Source organism: Penicillium angulare, assembly GCF_028827245.1.
Source record: "Penicillium angulare strain IBT 27051 chromosome Unknown utg000002l_segment0_segment0, whole genome shotgun sequence".
NCBI lineage: Eukaryota > Fungi > Ascomycota > Eurotiomycetes > Eurotiales > Aspergillaceae > Penicillium > Penicillium angulare.
Window position 1 is genome coordinate 1,647,365 of NW_026623161.1, and position 18,378 is coordinate 1,665,742.

Genomic DNA, 18,378 nt, shown 5'->3' on the forward strand with positions numbered 1-18,378 from the left:
TTCAAGTTGGTGTAGTTGGCGCAATATGGGATATGCATAAAAGCTTGTTTTCTCACGAAAAGTACCAGTTGATACCAGTTCTTGTCTCGATGTGATGAATATATTGAATATGAATTTTGAAACGGAACACATCAACTTAAATAAAATATAATAACAACACATAAGAATATGTAACTATTGGCTTGCCCATTGACTACAGCTCTTTCTACCAATAATGACTGCGGCAGATCTGCACCCCGAATCGGCCGGAGCCAGGGAAGGCCCGGGCTTGGCATTAACATCATCGCGCTAGCTCTCCATCTTTTTCTTCAACACGTTTCCAGTTGTCACCATCACAATTCATCCTTTGATTCATAATGTTTTCTCTCCGTGCCTTCTCTCGCTCCATCCCGCGGGTTTCCCGCTCTGTCGCGCGCACTTCGCTGCGCCCGGCTGTTCTCCCTAAGCCAGCTCTCCAGCCTTGGAAGCAGGCTTCCAAGCCCATCTACGCTGCTTTCTCTACTTCCAGCGTGTTCCGCGAGCCCGCTGCTGAGGGTAAGTTAAATTGCAATTAATCTATGCTAATACGTGATCAGCCCTAGTTGGTGTTAGCATTGTGAGCTCTGTTAGATAGATTGCTAATGTTTTGATTTTTTTTTTTTTTTGTATAGGAGATGTCGAGCTTCTGGCCAAGCTTGACGAAGAAGTCAAGCACGAGAAGGCCTCCGGTGCTGAGGATGCCAAGGAGCAAAAGGCCAGCATTGATTACACCCTGCAGGCTGGTGAATGGCAGGTTAAGGACGTCGCTGGCGAGCAGGAGGTTGTTCTGACCAAGAAGTTTGGCAACGAGAAGTATGCAGCCCAATCGTATCCAGAAACAATCGGACCATCAAATAAACTGACATTTGATTCCTCCGAACAGCATCCGCGTCACCTTCACCGTCGCCGATATTAACAACCTCTCCGAGGACCCCATGAACGACCTGACCGACGACGCTCTGTCCGATGAGGCCGACTACCAGCAGAACCAGGAGGTCCAGTCCGAGGACGACATTCTGCCCCCCACCTTCCCCGCCCGCCTGAACATTGCTGTTGAGAAGGCCAACAACGGTGCTCTCCTGATCCAGGCTGTTATCCAGGACGGTGACCTCCAGGTTGAGGAGATCTCCCACTTCAAGGATGCCGAGCTCGCCCACTCCCAGACCGCTGAGAAGGACTGGTCCCGCCAGAACCTCTACGCCGGTCCCCCTGCCGAGAACCTTGATCCTGAGCTAATTGCTTTCTGGGGTCGCTACCTCGAGGAGCGTGGTCTGAACGTCGAGTTCCAGAACATGGTCACCGATTATATTGCTTTCAAGGAGCAGAAGGAGTACGTCTCCTGGTTGGAGAATGTTCGCAAGTTCATTGCTGCTTAAACGATATATTTGTCGTTGGCTTGAACTTTTTCCTCATCATGTTCCGACTCTTTGTACCTCACCCTCTACTCCCTGACGTTTTCATCACGCGTTTCCTTGCGTTGTAATAACCCTCTTATGTGAACTGGTCTGTGTTTGGCTAGTAGCCTACCTTTTCAGATATGTACCAACAATTACAAATTAAATATAACCCCAATCCTCACCGTTGATAAATGGTGGAGAGCTTTTAAACTATATAAATGATTTATTCTTTAAAAACCACGAGCATCCAATTCATATCGTATTATGTTCCAATTTTATTCAATACCAGTACTCATCTGTTCATGGTTCATATTCCCCGATTTATATCGACGGATAAGCGTGATAATAGGTACTACTGGGTACCAACTAGTACAATGTAACCAAGAGCTTGAATACTACCTCGGGAATAACTTGAAGTCTTATACATGTAGGATCCTATCCGTGCCCTAGATATGTACGAATGTATATAAAACATGCAGAAACAAAAGACGTGCATATGTGTGCGAGAGAGGATCCGTGGATATAGCCAACAATTTGAATGGGTAAAAAGAACGCTACTATATGTAGTAGGTACTAGATCTTGCATATACTACTATGGATATGTATAACCCAAGTTTAGTACGTATAGCAAAACTCCACTACCTATATTCTTTTGCAAAAGACCTCTGGATGGTATAAACTAGGTAAGCTGTAAGGTTTACTCTAGTATGTACTAGTAGTTTCAACTTTGGAATATTCCAAGGTTGACGTGGCCCCCGCATACTACGCAGAGGCGAGAGGAGGGCCTTTAGACGAACTAGATCAATTGATGACGATGGACTGGTTTTAAATCGTATAATGATGATTGATATACTATCGATGTATGAACAGAATTGAGGATCATGCAGTAACACCTCAAAACGCCAGCGCAAGAGATCCTGCGAGCGATAACTCTGATGATAAACAGGTCTCGGTAAATGAAACAGAGAAGACGGGGCATTATGGTCATAATTCACAAGAGAACAGGTAAAGGGGCAGGATGATTCAGTTCTCCGGCGTTGAAATTAGAACTCCATTGGATCAGCTTTCACTGCTGGACCAGACTCATCCCGCTCCCGCTTGACAGTCCGTTCCTCCTTAAGCAAGTTCGCAATAAAGGTTCGGAAGAAGTCAATGTAGGGCTTCAGACTAGTCTTCTCATAGTCATGCATTTTTCGAGAACCCTTCGTGTCAGAACCATTAGCTGCACTACCCTCTACACCAGGCATGTCGACCTCCCCTGTACCTGCCGGGTGTGTCGCATCATAAGTGTCAATTTCGCCAAGTAGTTCCAGAACTGTCGGAACAGAGAGAGGATCAAATTGTTCTGCTTTCTTGGGATCGATGGGAACACAGATTCGGCCAGTACCAGGATGAATAACAAATGGACTCTTCAACAAGTGAATCATTTTCTTGCTGACTTCCGCATCAAGACGCGGGTAGGTATATTCCAATACGATATCCTGCTTTGCATCACGCAGGATACTGGTGTTCAATGTGCTGCTTTTTCCTGTTTTCGCCAAAGAATCGATATCGGCCCATTTGTTGGTACTGGGGCGATCGGGAGATGAATCCCATTTCCTGCGCAGGGCGTCGTTGAGCGATTTATCTGGAAGCAGATTGAGAAGCTTCTCCGACTGCTCAGGACTTGCGAATGTATCTTGATCGACAAGTGTTGTCTGCCCAAAGCCGTTCTTCAGAATATCCAGACTGCGATTAATGTGAGGGTGTAGAGGGCGCTTCACATTGACCTTCTTGCCACTTGAAGAGCCTCCCTTTACAAGCTCAAGATAACCAGCGATAGCCCTCCTACGATCATCTGACATGTTTCGAGCGCGGGGATCACAGACCCACGCGTGAGCACCACGACGACCGGAATAGACCCAAAGGATGTGTTCGAAGCCGAAATCCTCCCGTAACGCAGCGTCGATCACTTTAATAGCCATTGTGACGAACGCCCAACATTTGGCGCAAATGCTAGCGCCAGAGCAACATGTTCGAATATCATCGTAATCAGTCATATCAATATCGAAAACCAATTCTTTAGAGACCGGTTTCATCTGCCCCCCGCGGAGGGTCTTGCGGTCTCGGGGGTTCGTGCTGTAAACGGGACCAATTTCGAAACGGGAGGGGTTCATTCTCAAGATATCTTTCCGAAAACTGTGAAAGATGATTAGACCACACGGGCGCCGCTTTTCAATGTCAGGAATTGCACGATCTCACAGGTCTGCGGTTGGGTATGACTGGTATCGAAGATATGCATCATTCTGGAGTGTCAATGCAAACTCGCGGTTGCCAAAGTCTCGAGTGGGCACAACTCCATGGTTGAGCCATTGAAAGAGATATCGGAAGGGGAAAAGGCGCTGGTAAAAGGCGAGCATGACATCCGGATCCACGCCGGATGAAGTTGGCATCCTGTTCAATGAACTGGTAAGCGGGGAAACATCGCGTTGTAATTATGAATCCATGCAACATACGGCTCCGGTATAGGTACTGGCGAGCTCTCCATTTTGACATCCTGCGCAGGTGCGCTTGACGCCGGAAATTCTTCATCATCGTCATCGTCAAACATGTCTTCTAGTTTAACTCCATTGCCCTCTGTAGGGGCATCGGGCATGGCCTCGTCGTCATTTCGGGGCGCTGAGCCGGGGGGAGATACTGAGTGAGGCATGACTGGCACTTTTCTGAAAAAAGGCAGCGATAGAAATTGCTGTGACTACCTATAATCGATTTGGTATACTTGACATACACGGGATCGAACTCGAACAGGCAAGCCTCACGCGTCGACGCGTCGTGCCCTAAGCCCTACATCACGTGCCTTTAATCTTGCCTATTCCGGACAGCGCGTCTACTTCTCCTCCTGCAGGCGCTAACAACTACATAGTATGGCCTTTACAGCATCCAGTACCTTCACAAATTTGAATATATCTCAATAAAAAAGCTTCAGCTTCTACTATTTCCGTTTGCATCCAAATTCTCTTCAAAATCTTCTGGAGTCCCCGCCACCCGTAGACGAACTGTGTTACAAGGCCCTCGTCTTGGCCAAAGCTGCTACCCAAGAAAAGAGGCTTTACACTGGATTGATTCGTTAGTATCGTTAGGACCCATGTACCGCCAAGTACCCATCCGCTTTCGGGTAGTGGTGCAAGATCTAAAATCACTCAGTGGAACATAATGATTTTTCAAGAGTGGAGAGGACTTCTCATTCGGTGCCAACCAGGATGTTTCTGTCATCGACAATAAATCGCTGTGTCGCATCAATGGTGCATCTCATATAGCATCCATGAATCAGCTGTCTTGATTTGGCAGTTTGTTCAGCTAGCAGATCCGGGCTGAGCCAGAAATCAGCTCATGATCCACATTCCTGACCCTGGATGTCTGCGAATCACAGAGGAAGGACCGAAGCCAAACCATACGGGATCTACATTCCTCATTCCTAGGAAACGCTCCGATTAGTACCGGAAGACCCTGGCCGTTTTTGATCGCCAAGTAGAGCCCTGTCAGATGGGTGTGCATTCCAATCGCAGGATTCCAGTCCAAACCAATGTCTGCTATTGGCTTGGATGAGATCTCCTCTGCTGTCCGCGTGTAGCTTGGTGGTGAATGCCACATGTACTGTTTCCGGCTTGGTGTTGGCTTTAATATTCTGGTTTACGCCTTGCCACGACGTTGAGCCCGCCTTATGATGATATTTGGGATATGAAATTGCAACAAAATCCTGTACTAATATCTCTATCTAGGATCGGGGTTTGAAATCCTATACTTCTGCAAGACGGTGATCTTGTTGATTGGTCAACCTCGTCAATCTAAAGACTTTTTTGCGGGTCTAATTGCATTACTGCAAAGCTCTTCTTGCTTTATTTCCGCATTTGGAACTCCTGTGGAGCTTAATGGGTCTGTCAACCCAGATGATACAACAGCATGTCACGTTTGCATCCGCAGTCATTAGATAGATGCATCATGACTTGTCTGTAGCCATCAATAATTGCTCATACTATCCGTGGCTCACTGTCACCGTACCTGCTTTCAGCCAAGAACAACATCGATGTGGATCAGGTCAACCTTTTTTCTCCTGAGGATAACCATGGCAGCCATATCCGGCACAACTTGCACGATGTGTCTTGGAGCAAGCATATAAACTGCCTCCTGCTGCCTCTTCGAGAGAGTCTCTTTATTCCTCCACCGACTTCACTCGTTTGACATTTCCAAGCTTCTTTTTTTCTTTCCAAGTAAAAAAAACCCCATTTCAATCTCTCGAAATGATCCAGTCTATTGCTCTTCTGGCCCTCGCTAGCCCAGCCTTCGCTGGTGTTATGCAGGCCCGTGGTGAGGCCGCTGTCGCTCAGCCCTCCGTTGCCCACAGCGCCGACAGCTGGGGTCACTCCTGGAGCCGCCCTGCTGATGAGCATGAGTCGTGGACTACTCCTTGCGAGACCAGCACGACTCCTACCCCGGTGCACTCCACCACCCACCACTCGGAGCACACCACCACTCCTTGCGAGTCTAGCACCACCCACCACCCGGAGCACACCACCACTCACACCCCGGAGCACACCACCACTCCCTGCACCACCCCTGTGAAGCCCACCCACACCCCTAGCCACCCTGGTACCACCAAGACCATCACCATCGTGACCACCACCTGCCCTGGTAAGTCAATGCCCGACTAGAAGTATATCATACAGTCGAACAATCATTAACATGTTATCTCTAGTCACCTCGTCCACTGTTACCTCTGGCACCTCCACCTGGACTGTTCCTGTCACCCAGACCAGCACTATCACTCTCACCAAGACCACTGTCTGCACTCAGTGTGATAATGAGAAGCCTGTCACCTTCCACAACGCCACCGTCCCCGCGACTACCGTCCCTGTCGTGCAGACCTCTATCGTTGTTCCTCCCCAGTCCTCTGCTGTTGTGCCTCCTCAGTCTTCCGCTGTTGTGCCTCCCCAGTCTTCCGCTGTTGTGCCTCCCCAGTCTTCCGCTGTTGTGCCTCCTCAGTCTTCCGCTGTTGTGCCTCCTCAGTCTTCCGCTGTTGTGCCTCCCCAGTCTTCCGCTGTTGTCCCCACTCAGTCCCAGAAGCCTGCTCCTTCGGTTGAGAAGACCCAGCCCGCTACTCCTGCCGAGACTCAGCCTGCTACCCCTGAGACCCCCGAGTCTACTTCTACTCCTGAGACCCCTGAGTCTACCCCTGAGACCCCTGCCCAGCCCAGCTCCACCGGTGTCTTCACTGGTGCTGCCTCCAGCGTCAAGCCCGCTGCCGGTCTCCTGGCTGGTATCGTCGGTCTCTTCGCTTTGCTGTAAATTTCAGCTTAGCGGATGAGCGAGAGGTAGCTGTCACCTACCTACTTATAGGTGTACTCTACTCTTCTCAACTTACCTAACTTCAGTGGTTCTTAGACCTTCGTGGTGGGGGTCTTAAGGATCGAGGAGTCGGGACCTTAATTTGTTGTGCTTTACTTGCTTGGTCTACAGTGCATCGATTATAGATCCGCTTGAGCTCCGCCCATACTGGGTTAGGGCATAAAAGTTGCTTGGTCATTTCGAGATTTTTTTATCGTTTCTGATGTCCAGCTAGTGATATATGGTAATAGTAATCAATAAATAGCTGTTTTGCTTGGATCATTGCTCCTTTGTATTATTGCCTTTGACATTTCATGAAGCTATCTATCTGTACACGAATACTTCATATAATACGAATTTCTTATATTCAATCGTTTAAGTTCTGTTTGTCTTTCCGTATGTCTTCCATTTTATGTATAGATTCCAGTAGGTAAGAATAATTTATAATCTTTTACAACATATATAATGATGCGAAAATTTTACAGGTCACCTTTGACAGATTGAATGAAACACTCGTGGACGTGTCACGCGTTGACATTGCCTCAAATCACCTCACTACTTCAATGAAATGAGAGTATATAGTAGTGAGAGTGTATACTACTAGTAGTGAGAGGACTATAAAATGATAGTCTCTACCTACAGACTCTCTTTTCTCTTTCTTATCCAACCTGAACTCCAGCGTGCCTACGGACATTACTTCACCCACGCAGACACGGCTAGTACTTCAAGTTGTTCCCTATCTAATTCCCATGTCTTCCTTTTCTTACTTCCATCCCACCCCTTCCCTCGCCATTTCCACGCGTCTCTCTTACTATCTGGATCTTATCTTGATATTGATACCTGATCACTCTTGAATCTCGCCAGTCTATGGACTATGGGTGCATCATGGGTAAGCGATGTCTGATCATAAACAATGGGGTGTCTAATCTGACATATAAACAGCCAATCCGGCTAAGATAGCCCGGACGAAGTGGCACCTGCGCTGGACAGAGCTTCTTTGTAAAGATGAAGCAAGAAGATTATCACTTACCCGAATCGGTTTGGAAACCCGATCATTTAACACTGGAGAACGAAGTTTCAGAACGCAACCCTCGCTGAGCCACCAGTTCGAGATGTAGATTGACGTAATCTTTCTACTATCAGCCCCCTTGCCAACAAGCCTATGTGGGTTCGTGCAGCGGTGATTCATCAAATCGGGTACATATGTGTGGTTGCATGCGATCACTGCAGGAAGAAGTCGGGCCCTTTTGGTACATGTGTTGTCGCAATTGTATCAAAGTATGAGGAGCCGCTTGCTTATTAGGGCTCTTGCACTAATTGCGGAACCGCCTGCAATCCCTCATGTTGCTCTTTCCGAGTGGATCCCATGGCTCTACCAGCAGAGATTCTTGATCATCTTGAGGCCCTTAACAACCAACAACCGATCATTGAGTAACGAAGAGGAAATATTTCTGCCCCTGTTGCTCCTAACTTCGCCGTTCTGGCCGGATTAACGATGAAGCGCAAGAGATAGGCCATTCTGATGCCAGAAACTCAAATAATTACTCACTACAAACTCATGATCTCCATTTCGCGGGTCTTCCAAGAATTGTGCGATCTCAGATCTTACAAGTATCTGATTCTCATGCGAGCCGTCCCATCTTTGAAAGACATCTGGCTGTACCGCATACAGTACCCGTTGGTACACATCGCCCTTGGATGACCCTGATGTATGGATGAGATTTGCCGATGGGAATCATGGTCCAGCCCAGGCTGCACATCGATTTTATGCAAATTGTAGAGCGGGCTAAAGAGGACCATTTACGGATCTCCAAATTCCTCTATCCCGCCAATCCCGCTAATAAAAAAAATCCTTTCGCTGATATTTGAATATTACATCCGTTTATCTTTTTTTTTTGAGTGGGATTGGAGGCTATTATGATGCATTCAGGGATTACGGTGAAAATGGCAGCTTCGAGATAGTTTCCTCTTCTTTCTTCATTTCATGAAGAATGAAACCAGTTACTCGGTTCATTAGGATGTGGTAACTAGAAAGTATGTTTGAAACTCTTAAACCGTCCTGCTATGGTATTAAGTGAACAAATTGAAGGAGCATAGGGTACGCCTGCCAGCTGTATGCCGTAAGTCTTATGTTTATATCGCATTTTTCTTTTCATCTATTCCAGTAAGAATATTTTGTCATGTCTTTTACAACATAATGACGGAGAAATTCTACTGGTCATCTCCCAATAATGAACTTTTCATATACTCAAGCTGGTATTACTTAACGCTGGCCCTGCAGCTCCTGGTCAACCTCTGCAATAACAAGATCACGGATGCCCTCCCAGGTAGTACCAGCAGGAACATCAGTAACTCTCGTCTCGCGCTTCTCAAGACCAATGAAGTCCTCAGGAAGGATCTCCTTGAAGCTGTAGCCCTCCTTACCACTCAGAGCCAGGTCAACGGCATCAGCGAATTTGGCCGGGTGAGCGGTAGAAAGAGAGATATGGTGAACACCCGGATTACGCTGGATAGAGCGGCGCGAAGCAGCAATACCCACAGCAGTGTGGGGATCAAGAACGTAACCACCGGTCTTGGTGCTCTTGGGGGAGCTCTCGCCAGTGTTGGTGGGGAAGCAAGTGGTGAAGGTGTCGCGGATAGTAGAGATGGTCTCATCGTTACTAACACGCTCACTCTCGAACTCAGCCTTGGCAGCCTCGAGGACAGCACTGGGAACCTGGAAACCACCCTTAGACTTAAGGTCGTTAAGCCACGAGCTGACGTTTTCGCAGGCGTGTCCGCGGCGCTCCTCGGCAGTGCTACCGTTGTTAGTCTGGTAGGCGAGGAACCAGAGGAGACGCTCGAAGTTGCTGCTGACGAGAATATCCATGGCGGGGCTGTGTGTCTCCTTGACATCCTCGGCATCGGCAGGCGCACCGATAGCCTTCTTGGTGTAGTGGCCGTCGCTGCGGAAGAAGCGGTCCAGAATATCGTTCTCGTTGGTTGCAATGACGAGCTTGTCGGCGGGGAGACCCATCTGCTTGGCGAACCAACCAGCGAGGATATCGCCGAAGTTGCCGGAGGGCACCACAATGCGGAGCTTCTCCTTATTATAGCCGGGGCTCTTCTTGAGCTGGAAGTATGCGTAGAAGTAGTAGGTGATCTGGGCGAGGATACGGGCCCAATTAATAGAGTTGACGGCGGCAAGGTGGTGCTCGGCGTTCATCTTAGGGTCGGCAAACAGAGCCTTGACCGTATCTTGGCAGTTATCGAAGGTTCCCTGGACAGCCAGGTTGTGAACGTTGGCATCGCAAACAGTGATCATTTGAAGTCCTAAGTAAAAGTAGGAGAGTTAGCAAGATATGCGACTTTATGGTCTTCGCAATAATTAGGGAATTGAACCTACTCTGAATGGGGGATGTGCGGCCCTCGGGGAACAGAATGAAGACGGAGCAATCCTTCTTTCCGCGAAGACCTGAGATAGCGGCACTACCAGTGTCACCACTTGTAGCTCCGACAACAGTGAGATGCAATCGGTCCTTTCCAGTCTTGCCCTCGTTCTTGCGCACAAGGAAATATTCGAAAAGGTTGCCCAGGTAGGCTAATGCGACATCCTTGAACGCCCGTGTTTGACCGTGGAAGAGTTCGAGGAGGTGGAGTTTATTTTCGCCATCGAGATCGACGAGCGGGGTACGTTGGGGGTGGTGGAAGGTAGCGTAGGATCGGTTGATGATATCGCGCAGGTCGTCGGAGGGGATCTCGGACTCGGAAATGAAGTTGCTCTGGAGACGGAAAGCCAATTCCTCGAAGCTGAGATCAGCCCACTCGGTCTCCCACGAGTCAGGAAGAGAGGGAATCTCCTCGGGAATAAAGAGGCCACCGTCCTTGGCTAAACCCTGCAAGACGACATCCTCGAAACTCAACTGATCGCATAGTATTAGAATATTTGCCACAATGGCGGGGAGGAAAAAGTTTTCCGTGACTTACGCCGTACTCCGCACCGCGGGTGCTCAAATACTTTTGCGATAAAGTAGGTGACATTATGAAAGGGCTGTAGAGAGCCGATTGAGTGCAGATGCTTTCAAGGGAGGAAGAGAAAGTCGAAGATGAATCATCGCGATAATCTTCTATAGAGACCGGTCCCTCATTCCCCCATTTGGTTTAGCGCGGGGTGCACCTCCGAAAGCGGAGTCACGTGGATAATGATTGGCTCGCGATAATTCGTGTCTCATTTCGTCTCGTCTATGCTTCTATGCTTTCTACAATATATTGTATGTCTATATGTACATGGCCGTATCCACCATTTACTCATTGCAAAGCACGTAGCGGTAGCGCGCCTTACCATCCTCCATATCCACAATCGCCTTGTTGGCATCCTTCATGGGGATCTCCTCAATCCATGGCTCGATGCCCTTCTCAGCCACCAACTCGAACATCTCCCGAATCTCGCTCGGGCTACCGACCAGCGAGCTCTGCATGTTCAGGCGACGCATCAGGGGGCGAACGGGGGCAAAAAGACCTCCCTCCTCAGGAAGACCGACCTGAACCATAGTGCCAGCAGTTCGCAAAAGTCCAATGTACTCGACCAGAGGCATCTAACAAAAACCATCAGCATAAGAATCGCATAAAACTGCATACGGGGAAACAATCCTCAAATTTACCTTGATAGAAGAAACGGTGCAAACAATAAGATCCAGAGAGCGAGAGTGCTTAGTAGCCCAGTCCGGCTCATCATCGGTAGCAATGTAAAGATCCGCACCCATCTTAAGAGCATCCTCGCTCTTCTCCTTCTTCCGCGAGATCGCAACAACCTGATCAGCACCCATAGCCTTGGCAAGGAGCACACCAAAGTGACCCAATCCACCAAGACCAATGATACCAACGCGCTTGCCGGGTCCGCAACCGTTGTGCTTCAACGGGCTGTACAGAGTAACACCACCGCAAAGCATGGGCGCCGCAGCCGCAGAAGAAATCCCATCAGGAATCTTAATGGCGAAGTGTGAAGGAACGCGGTTATACAGCGCATAGCCACCGAATGACTTGCTACCGTTGTAGTGGGTACCGTTATAAGTGCCGATGACCTGCTTGGAGCAGTACTGCTCCAAGCCCATGGCGCATTCTTCGCAGTCACCAAAGCGGCTTTGGCAGGAGTCACTCTGGGCGCCGACGCCGACGCGATCTCCAATTTTGATGTCGGTTACCTTGGATCCAACGCGGACGGCGGTACCAACGATCTCGTGCCCGACGCAGCAAGGGTAGCTAGCAGGACGCTTTATAGAGTTAGTAACGAATACTAATGAATATAGCAATTGATTTTATTGCAAGCGATTTCAGAAAAGGAGGAAACAACGAAGACTCACCCATCCACTGCGAAGAGTGTGCAAATCCGAGCCACAGATACCACAGTGAGAAATCTTGATATCAACATCGGTCTCTTCCCATTCCTTCGGCTGGAACTCCTGCCAGACCATGTTACCCTCAGCAGAGCTGGAGTCAAGGCCCATCCAGCCCTCAAACTTATAATCTGTCTGTGCCATTGTGTATGTTGGATATGTGTACTGTTGAGATTGCACTTCACTTTTCGCGGCCGAGATAAATTTCTGGGTCGGTCCCATTTATCTTCTTCGGCAAGCCGGCTTCCTCAGGGCCCGCGCATAACCGCATGATTGGCCGCGGACGTAGATCCACTGATCCATCGGATGTTAGGTAAAGAAAAAACGGGGTTTTATCCTGAAATGTCCAAGGAGTGGTGTCAGCAATGGGTCTAATGGCGGAGTTAAAAACCTGGTAATCTCCATAGTTGAGTTTTGGTTCCTGGAGTCCTGGCCATTCTGAGTGGAGGGAAAGGCTTGATTCGAGACGCATATCCTTATTGCTCCTCTGCGTACGTATAGGCTCAGAGAGATTCTACATTATTGATAAAAAATTACAATTTTTTTTTTTTCAATCTGTTCATGTGTAATTATCCCATTTATCTATTGACCATTTTGGGTTCGAATTTCTTTCCTTGATGACCATTTGGAGTAAGAGATAGTGGCAAGTGTATGCGGCAAAATTGAATGGAGACTTGCCTCTAATAGGAAAAGTGTGGCGCCACGTGAGAAGTTTAATTAGCAATCCAATTTTTCTCTTGGATTTGTAATCATTCCTAGACCCCACCACACCGGTTACCATGGACTTCTACACCTCGGCATACATCTTCTACTTGGGCACGTTGATGTGTGAATGTGGGAAATTATCTAGGTTTTGGTGGGAAAACCTATAAAACCGCCATTTTTTTTCAATTGAGATCAGATGGACGCTATCCATGAATGATATAATTCAACTTTTGAGCTGTGTGGTCTTGGATATCGAGATACTTCATGAAGATGGCCGTGCTAAGCAGTAGAATATGTGTTTCATAGACTCGAATCTATTTCCAAGTCTAAACGTCTATGTCCGTTATGCAGCAGGGCGGATACACCGTCTCAGATAATCATCCAAACTCGCCGTATTATCAAGGCGCGCAAGAATACCAACATACCCATCAGGTCTAATTACCGCCAATGCACCCTGAATTGGGTTTACACCATAGATTTTGTATGCATCATTCGCAGCTGATCCATCGTAAAAGCGCATTTCCGCCTGTTGTTTCACAAAGGCAGGTATGTCCTCCCACTGAAAAGATCGGTGGGGATGAGGATGCAGAACTATGTGTTCAACAAGGGTGGGTGGGAATTGAGCAGACATTCTAAAAGGTTCCCGCCATCACTCCCTGGTCCCCATATGGCAAAGCTGGATCCGGCTCTTTTAATTACGATGTAATGGGTCCATGGAGAATGGGAATTCCATATCAGAATCTCAGTGGATGTGAGACCTTTGAAGTGAGTCTCCCAAGAAAAGGATGATACCCTGTCGCCAAAGATGAGGATTTGCATTTGCTGAACAATATCAAGGGACTCAACCCAGCTGAGTGGTGCTCGAGGGGCTACGCAATTGTCGATATTGACGCTCGAGGAGCTGGTCATTCCGAAGGAAATCTAATGTTCTGGGGAGAACAGGTCAGTCGCGCATCTACAGTTTGAAAACTGCTCAATACTAAGTAATTGGTAGGAGGCAACGGATATTTACGATTCGGTGGATTGGATCATTCAGCAGCCATGGTGCAATGGATCTGTAGTTATGATGTTAGTCGCGACAAATGAGTACAATGATTGATGGCCGGTGGATTTTCTAACCGAAAGATTAGGGGAAATTCCAGGCTTGCTATCTCAAAGATCAATTTTGCATCGCGATTGAATCACCCCAACGTCAAAGCTTTAGCGCCCTGGGAAGGATTGACCGATATGCACAGCCAGCAAATGTGTCGTGGTGGGATTCCAAAGGCGTCTTTTGGAGAGATGATCCTTCATGGATTTGCAGGTAAGTCGATAATGAACATTAAATATTTCTTTTCGATTTTTGGCATTAAGAAAGTCACTTATGGCGCAAATGTCGCGAGAAAAGTTCACAATAGATACTCACTACTTTTTAACAGGCCTCGGAAAGGTAGAAAACCTTGGCGCTATGGTTTAAAAACGCCCATTATGTGATGAGTACTGGGAAGAAAAGCAAATCCACCCTGAAAACATAGGCGACATCCCTCTTTATTTGACAGCCTCCTACTCGACTGGCCTTCATTGTGAAGGCTCTTTACAGACATTTGAGAGCGCGAAGAGTTCTCGCAAATGGCTACGAATTCACTCGACCCAATAATGGCATGATCTCTATAGAGTCGAAGCTATGGACGATCTGCAGCAATTCTATGATTTCTATGCAAAAGGAATCCAAAACCGATGGGAAGAAGATACACCCCCTGTTCGCCTTAGTCTTCCCGGATATGAAGATAGTTTGGCTAAAACAATTGTTGAACGCCTGGAGCAGGCATGGCCTCCAGCACGCAAAAGAACATCCGTTACTATACTGAAATTTGCGGCCGCCCCTTCGTGAAGCTATACATGTCCTGCTCTGCCAAAGAAGAATCGATGTTGTCGTTCAAATTCGCAAAATATCCTCATCTGGAGAAATGCTCGAGTATCTAAATTGGTCACCAATGTGCAAACCGCAGCCAGAAGTGCCGAATGTAAATATTGCAAAGCGACTTGGTCAGCAGGGAATGCTTCGGGCTTCGCACCGTGTTAGCCTTCGGCCGCGCCGTGACGAAGATGAGATTCCCAACTATGACCATCGAAGTCGTGAACCTATAACCCCCGGATCTGTTGTACCCCTATTAATTCCCATATGGCCCGTGGGTGTGGTATTTGAGGCTGGCGAAGGGCTCGTACTTCGAGTTTCTGGTCATGATATGTCACTTCCAGAAGTGGAATCAATGAAGTTAACAACACCCGTTGATGAGCATGAGGGAGATCATGTTGTTTACAGCGGGGGTGATCATCAGAGCTTTCTTGTGTTGCCAATTATATCCGATTGAATACTCCTTCAAGCAGGGGATCTGGAATCGTTGAAGAATTGGATGTCTAGAGAAGTAACATTCAGTCGTAGTAGCCTTACTCCCCGCAGTGAAAATGGATAATAAGTCATCTGCATAGCATGAATGTTTAGTGTAGGTACACCGCCGGAATTATATTTTTCCGGTTCCGCACCTACGCTCAGTTGTGGAAGGGGCCTATATATAGCAATAGAGAAAGCATGATAAAGCAATCCTCATGATGATATTCATACCTAGCCAATACATACGGCAGAAGAAATAAAGAGAACTCGTTCGGATCACTTTTTTCCAGAGAAGAAAAGATATACATGCGAGCCTTTTGAACTCCGGCAGGAGGATAGGAATGCGGGAAAGGAGGAAAGACGACAAATTAAACACGTAGAAGAAAAAAAGAAACCATTCTATCTCGTTCTGTTCAGATCCTCGCTTGCAAACATATGGATATAAAAAACAACCAGCCTCTACCTTTTGCTGGGAACGGTATACCCAATAACAGGATCTAAAAGAGAGACAGGATATCCTCGTTTGTCTTCTTTCCCTGGTTGTTGTTAGGTGGAGGAGATGCCGTTCCGGATAGATCGAGGCCGGAGAATCCATTCATCAAGTCATTAGCAGCTCCGCTGCCGTTGGCGCCACTTGATGAAGGCTGAGAGGGTCCAGAGTCACCGAATACTCCGAGCAAGTCGTCCAGGTTGTTGCTGGCAGGTGGGGCGGGCGATGGAGTAGCCGCAGGAACTCCGACAGCAGGAGACTGGACTCGAACTGGTGTACCAGCGAGGCCCTCTAGGCCGGACATACCGGCGTCGTTGTTTTGCGCAGATGCCGGAGCACCGCCGTCGAAATCGATGTCCAGCAGATTCTCGACGTTGTTTTGCGCTTGTGGAGCAGGGGCGGTACCGCTGACGGCGGCAGCGGCAGCGGCGGCCAGTGGGTTTTCGCGAGCATTCTCAAGTTGTTCCCTGTGAAACGAATTAGTGACTGTGGAAAGAGAAATTGGAAGATATATGGACGTACTCAATAGCGGCTCTTTGGACGGCATCCGCACCGAAGCGGCCTTGTCCAACAAATTGCTCTGGGGGCTTGTGGTAGACAGATGAGAGAGTAGAGAGCTCTTGGAGAAGGCGCTCCAAGAGAGCAGGTGGTAATGAGGCAGTAGTTGTGACAATGGCAGGCTTATCGGACAGAATGATGCTCTTTGTGGCATTCTGGTCGGCTGTGGTGGATAACAGACGCCAGTAAATATAGGCTCGGTCACGGACATCAGGGTTGTCATTTTCAGCGGTAGCGGCTTGGAGTACACGCTGGACCAGGCCTTGAGCCTTATCAGGCCGCTTGAGGAAGAGCTTCACCACCGCGGTCAAGATTTGCAGCTGGGTCTAGCGAAGTGTTAGTTTCAATATACGTCAAGTATAGGAATTTGGAGATGTAAACAAACCTGAGAGAATTCTTCATTGAAGCCCTCGACAAAACCACCCAAGATGTCGCCGGCATTGCTGATCTTCTCAGCGTATTCTCCAACAATCCAGATCAATGCAGCGCGGGCATTAGGCTCATCCAGCTCATCAATACACTGGCACAGAGTTGGGATGATGCCCTCGTAACCAGGGTACTTTCGGAAAATATCTCTAATAACCACAATAGCCTCTTGGACGACGTAATTCACCTTCAGGTTAATTAAGTCCAGCAGTGCGTTCACGGATTTCTCGCTAGCACTCTCGATCTTGATAGCAACCTGGCCAATAGCTCTCACAGCACGTCGAACGAAGTCCATATCAACTTCGACTGCGTATTCCTTCAGCTCGGCCAGGAGCTGGTCGACATTCTTGTCATTTGCTATTCGCACCATGATTTCAAGTTTTTGGAATTTCACATATGGCGGGTCATTGTATTTACAGAAGAACACACGTAGCTCCTTGTTTAGGATATCCGGTTGCTTCTGGAGTAGAAGATCGATGTTTCGCAACGCCACATATTGCACCTCGGGTGCTGAAGATACCAATGTCACTGCTATCTGTTAGCGACCAATCCCCCATCCAATAAATCGAAAATGTAGCATACCTAGTGGGGGTGCCATCTTCTTAAGATATGTCTTGGCCAACTCCGGGCCGACATATTTCATGTGCAAGAACACAACCTTGACCGCCGCAAGAACGACACTGGCATTCACGTGTTGGAATTGAGGCGCAACTCGCTCGCAAATGTGCTCCGATTCCTTCACATCGACCGCTCTGTACTCAGCAAGAGTAGAGAGAATGGTCACACGACCCCATTCCGTACACTCATTCAATGCCATCAGCATCTTGCGCAGTGTGTTGTTAGAGATTTTGAGGGCTCCGGTCTCCGGTGCTGAATGCTGAATTTCCGAAAGTGCGGTGACCGAGTTGGCTACGACCATCGGGTTGGGGTCTCCAATCATCTCCTGTAGTGACTCCAAGAATCCATTCTCGAGGCACATGCCAGGGTTTAGATCGAAAAGCTTGGCGACGCAAATTGCGGCTGTCTTGCGGACATAGGGCGACTCATCGCGGAGAGTTTTGCGCAGCGGTTCTTCCATGTAGTCCACCATCTTCTCTACCCGAATACAACCCATGGTGCGGATAGCAAGTGCTCGAATGAGGGGGTTTGGATCTTCCGAGTCCTGGACGAATGTGTTGACAGCGAGAATACAGAGGTCAGGATGGGATTTCGCGTAGTTCCTATATGATTCGAGTGGTCAGCAAACGCCGTCCCCTTTTTGGGGGAGTTCGGGCATAATGCCTACATAAGGTAGAGGTAAACCAGCTTCTTCTGTTCCAGGTCGCCGGTAGCAATGTTCTTCAGGACATCGGGGAAAAGAGCAGAAACATCTTTGCCTAGTGTCATGGCCATGATGGTTTTCTGAATAGACTCTTTCCTGTGAGGGTGTCAGCCACGCTACACTACCTCCGAATAGATCATCCATCATATCTGCGAAATTGGCGAGCCACATACCGTTCGTAAGCATACTGGGAGCTATTCCACTGGTTAGTACAATCGGAACTCCAGAATGACCAAATGGCCACCTGTACTTAGAGGGGGTATCCATACACAAGACCAGCTCGCAGTTCGAATGTCTCTCCTTTTCGGGGCACCGCGAAGGCGCCGCGGATTTTGTTCATTGCCATACTGAGAAATCAA

General features: G+C 48.2%; 10 protein-coding genes across 10 annotated transcripts; 5 read left to right on the forward strand and 5 right to left on the reverse strand.

Moving 5' to 3' along the window:
• Window positions 1–356: 356 nt before the first annotated feature.
• Window positions 357–1,394, forward strand: N7478_002072 (MAM33 family protein; the record flags this gene model as incomplete). The annotated part of the gene is made up of 3 exons (XM_056918286.1): window positions 357–534; window positions 651–831; window positions 902–1,394. The coding sequence occupies 3 exons, from the start codon at window positions 357–359 to the stop codon at window positions 1,392–1,394; spliced, it is 852 nt and encodes a 283-aa protein (XP_056783897.1).
• Window positions 1,395–2,458: 1,064 nt separating this feature from the next.
• Window positions 2,459–4,104, reverse strand: N7478_002073 (DNA primase subunit PRI1; the record flags this gene model as incomplete). The annotated part of the gene is made up of 3 exons (XM_056918287.1): window positions 2,459–3,593; window positions 3,657–3,848; window positions 3,911–4,104. 3 exons carry the CDS (start codon window positions 4,102–4,104, stop codon window positions 2,459–2,461), a joined length of 1,521 nt encoding a protein of 506 aa, XP_056783898.1.
• A 1,588-nt stretch (window positions 4,105–5,692) lies between these two features.
• cspA (putative cell surface protein) lies at window positions 5,693–6,737 on the forward strand (the record flags this gene model as incomplete). The annotated part of the gene is made up of 2 exons (XM_056918288.1): window positions 5,693–6,083; window positions 6,148–6,737. The coding sequence occupies 2 exons, from the start codon at window positions 5,693–5,695 to the stop codon at window positions 6,735–6,737; spliced, it is 981 nt and encodes a 326-aa protein (XP_056783899.1).
• Window positions 6,738–9,039: 2,302 nt separating this feature from the next.
• Window positions 9,040–10,796, reverse strand: N7478_002075 (threonine synthase THR4; the record flags this gene model as incomplete). Its single annotated transcript, XM_056918289.1, has 3 exons — window positions 9,040–10,088; window positions 10,162–10,678; window positions 10,743–10,796. 3 exons carry the CDS (start codon window positions 10,794–10,796, stop codon window positions 9,040–9,042), a joined length of 1,620 nt encoding a protein of 539 aa, XP_056783900.1.
• A 263-nt stretch (window positions 10,797–11,059) lies between these two features.
• On the reverse strand, window positions 11,060–12,292 carry N7478_002076 (NAD(P)-dependent alcohol dehydrogenase; the record flags this gene model as incomplete). The annotated part of the gene is made up of 3 exons (XM_056918290.1): window positions 11,060–11,350; window positions 11,417–12,025; window positions 12,116–12,292. The coding sequence occupies 3 exons, from the start codon at window positions 12,290–12,292 to the stop codon at window positions 11,060–11,062; spliced, it is 1,077 nt and encodes a 358-aa protein (XP_056783901.1).
• Window positions 12,293–13,196: 904 nt separating this feature from the next.
• Window positions 13,197–13,484, reverse strand: N7478_002077 (Phenol hydroxylase C-terminal dimerization; the record flags this gene model as incomplete). Its single annotated transcript, XM_056918291.1, has 1 exon — window positions 13,197–13,484. One exon carries the CDS (start codon window positions 13,482–13,484, stop codon window positions 13,197–13,199), a length of 288 nt encoding a protein of 95 aa, XP_056783902.1.
• Window positions 13,485–13,951: 467 nt separating this feature from the next.
• Window positions 13,952–14,309, forward strand: N7478_002078 (uncharacterized protein; the record flags this gene model as incomplete). Its single annotated transcript, XM_056918292.1, has 2 exons — window positions 13,952–14,156; window positions 14,272–14,309. 2 exons carry the CDS (start codon window positions 13,952–13,954, stop codon window positions 14,307–14,309), a joined length of 243 nt encoding a protein of 80 aa, XP_056783903.1.
• Window positions 14,310–14,516: 207 nt separating this feature from the next.
• On the forward strand, window positions 14,517–14,723 carry N7478_002079 (uncharacterized protein; the record flags this gene model as incomplete). Its single annotated transcript, XM_056918293.1, has 1 exon — window positions 14,517–14,723. The coding sequence occupies one exon, from the start codon at window positions 14,517–14,519 to the stop codon at window positions 14,721–14,723; it is 207 nt and encodes a 68-aa protein (XP_056783904.1).
• Window positions 14,724–14,826: 103 nt separating this feature from the next.
• On the forward strand, window positions 14,827–15,204 carry N7478_002080 (uncharacterized protein; the record flags this gene model as incomplete). The annotated part of the gene is made up of 1 exon (XM_056918294.1): window positions 14,827–15,204. The coding sequence occupies one exon, from the start codon at window positions 14,827–14,829 to the stop codon at window positions 15,202–15,204; it is 378 nt and encodes a 125-aa protein (XP_056783905.1).
• Window positions 15,205–15,721: 517 nt separating this feature from the next.
• Window positions 15,722–18,359, reverse strand: N7478_002081 (putative AP-1 adaptor complex subunit beta; the record flags this gene model as incomplete). The annotated part of the gene is made up of 7 exons (XM_056918295.1): window positions 15,722–16,181; window positions 16,237–16,598; window positions 16,658–17,226; window positions 17,281–17,918; window positions 17,984–18,115; window positions 18,193–18,213; window positions 18,289–18,359. The coding sequence occupies 7 exons, from the start codon at window positions 18,357–18,359 to the stop codon at window positions 15,722–15,724; spliced, it is 2,253 nt and encodes a 750-aa protein (XP_056783906.1).
• Between the last annotated feature and the right edge of the window lie 19 nt (window positions 18,360–18,378).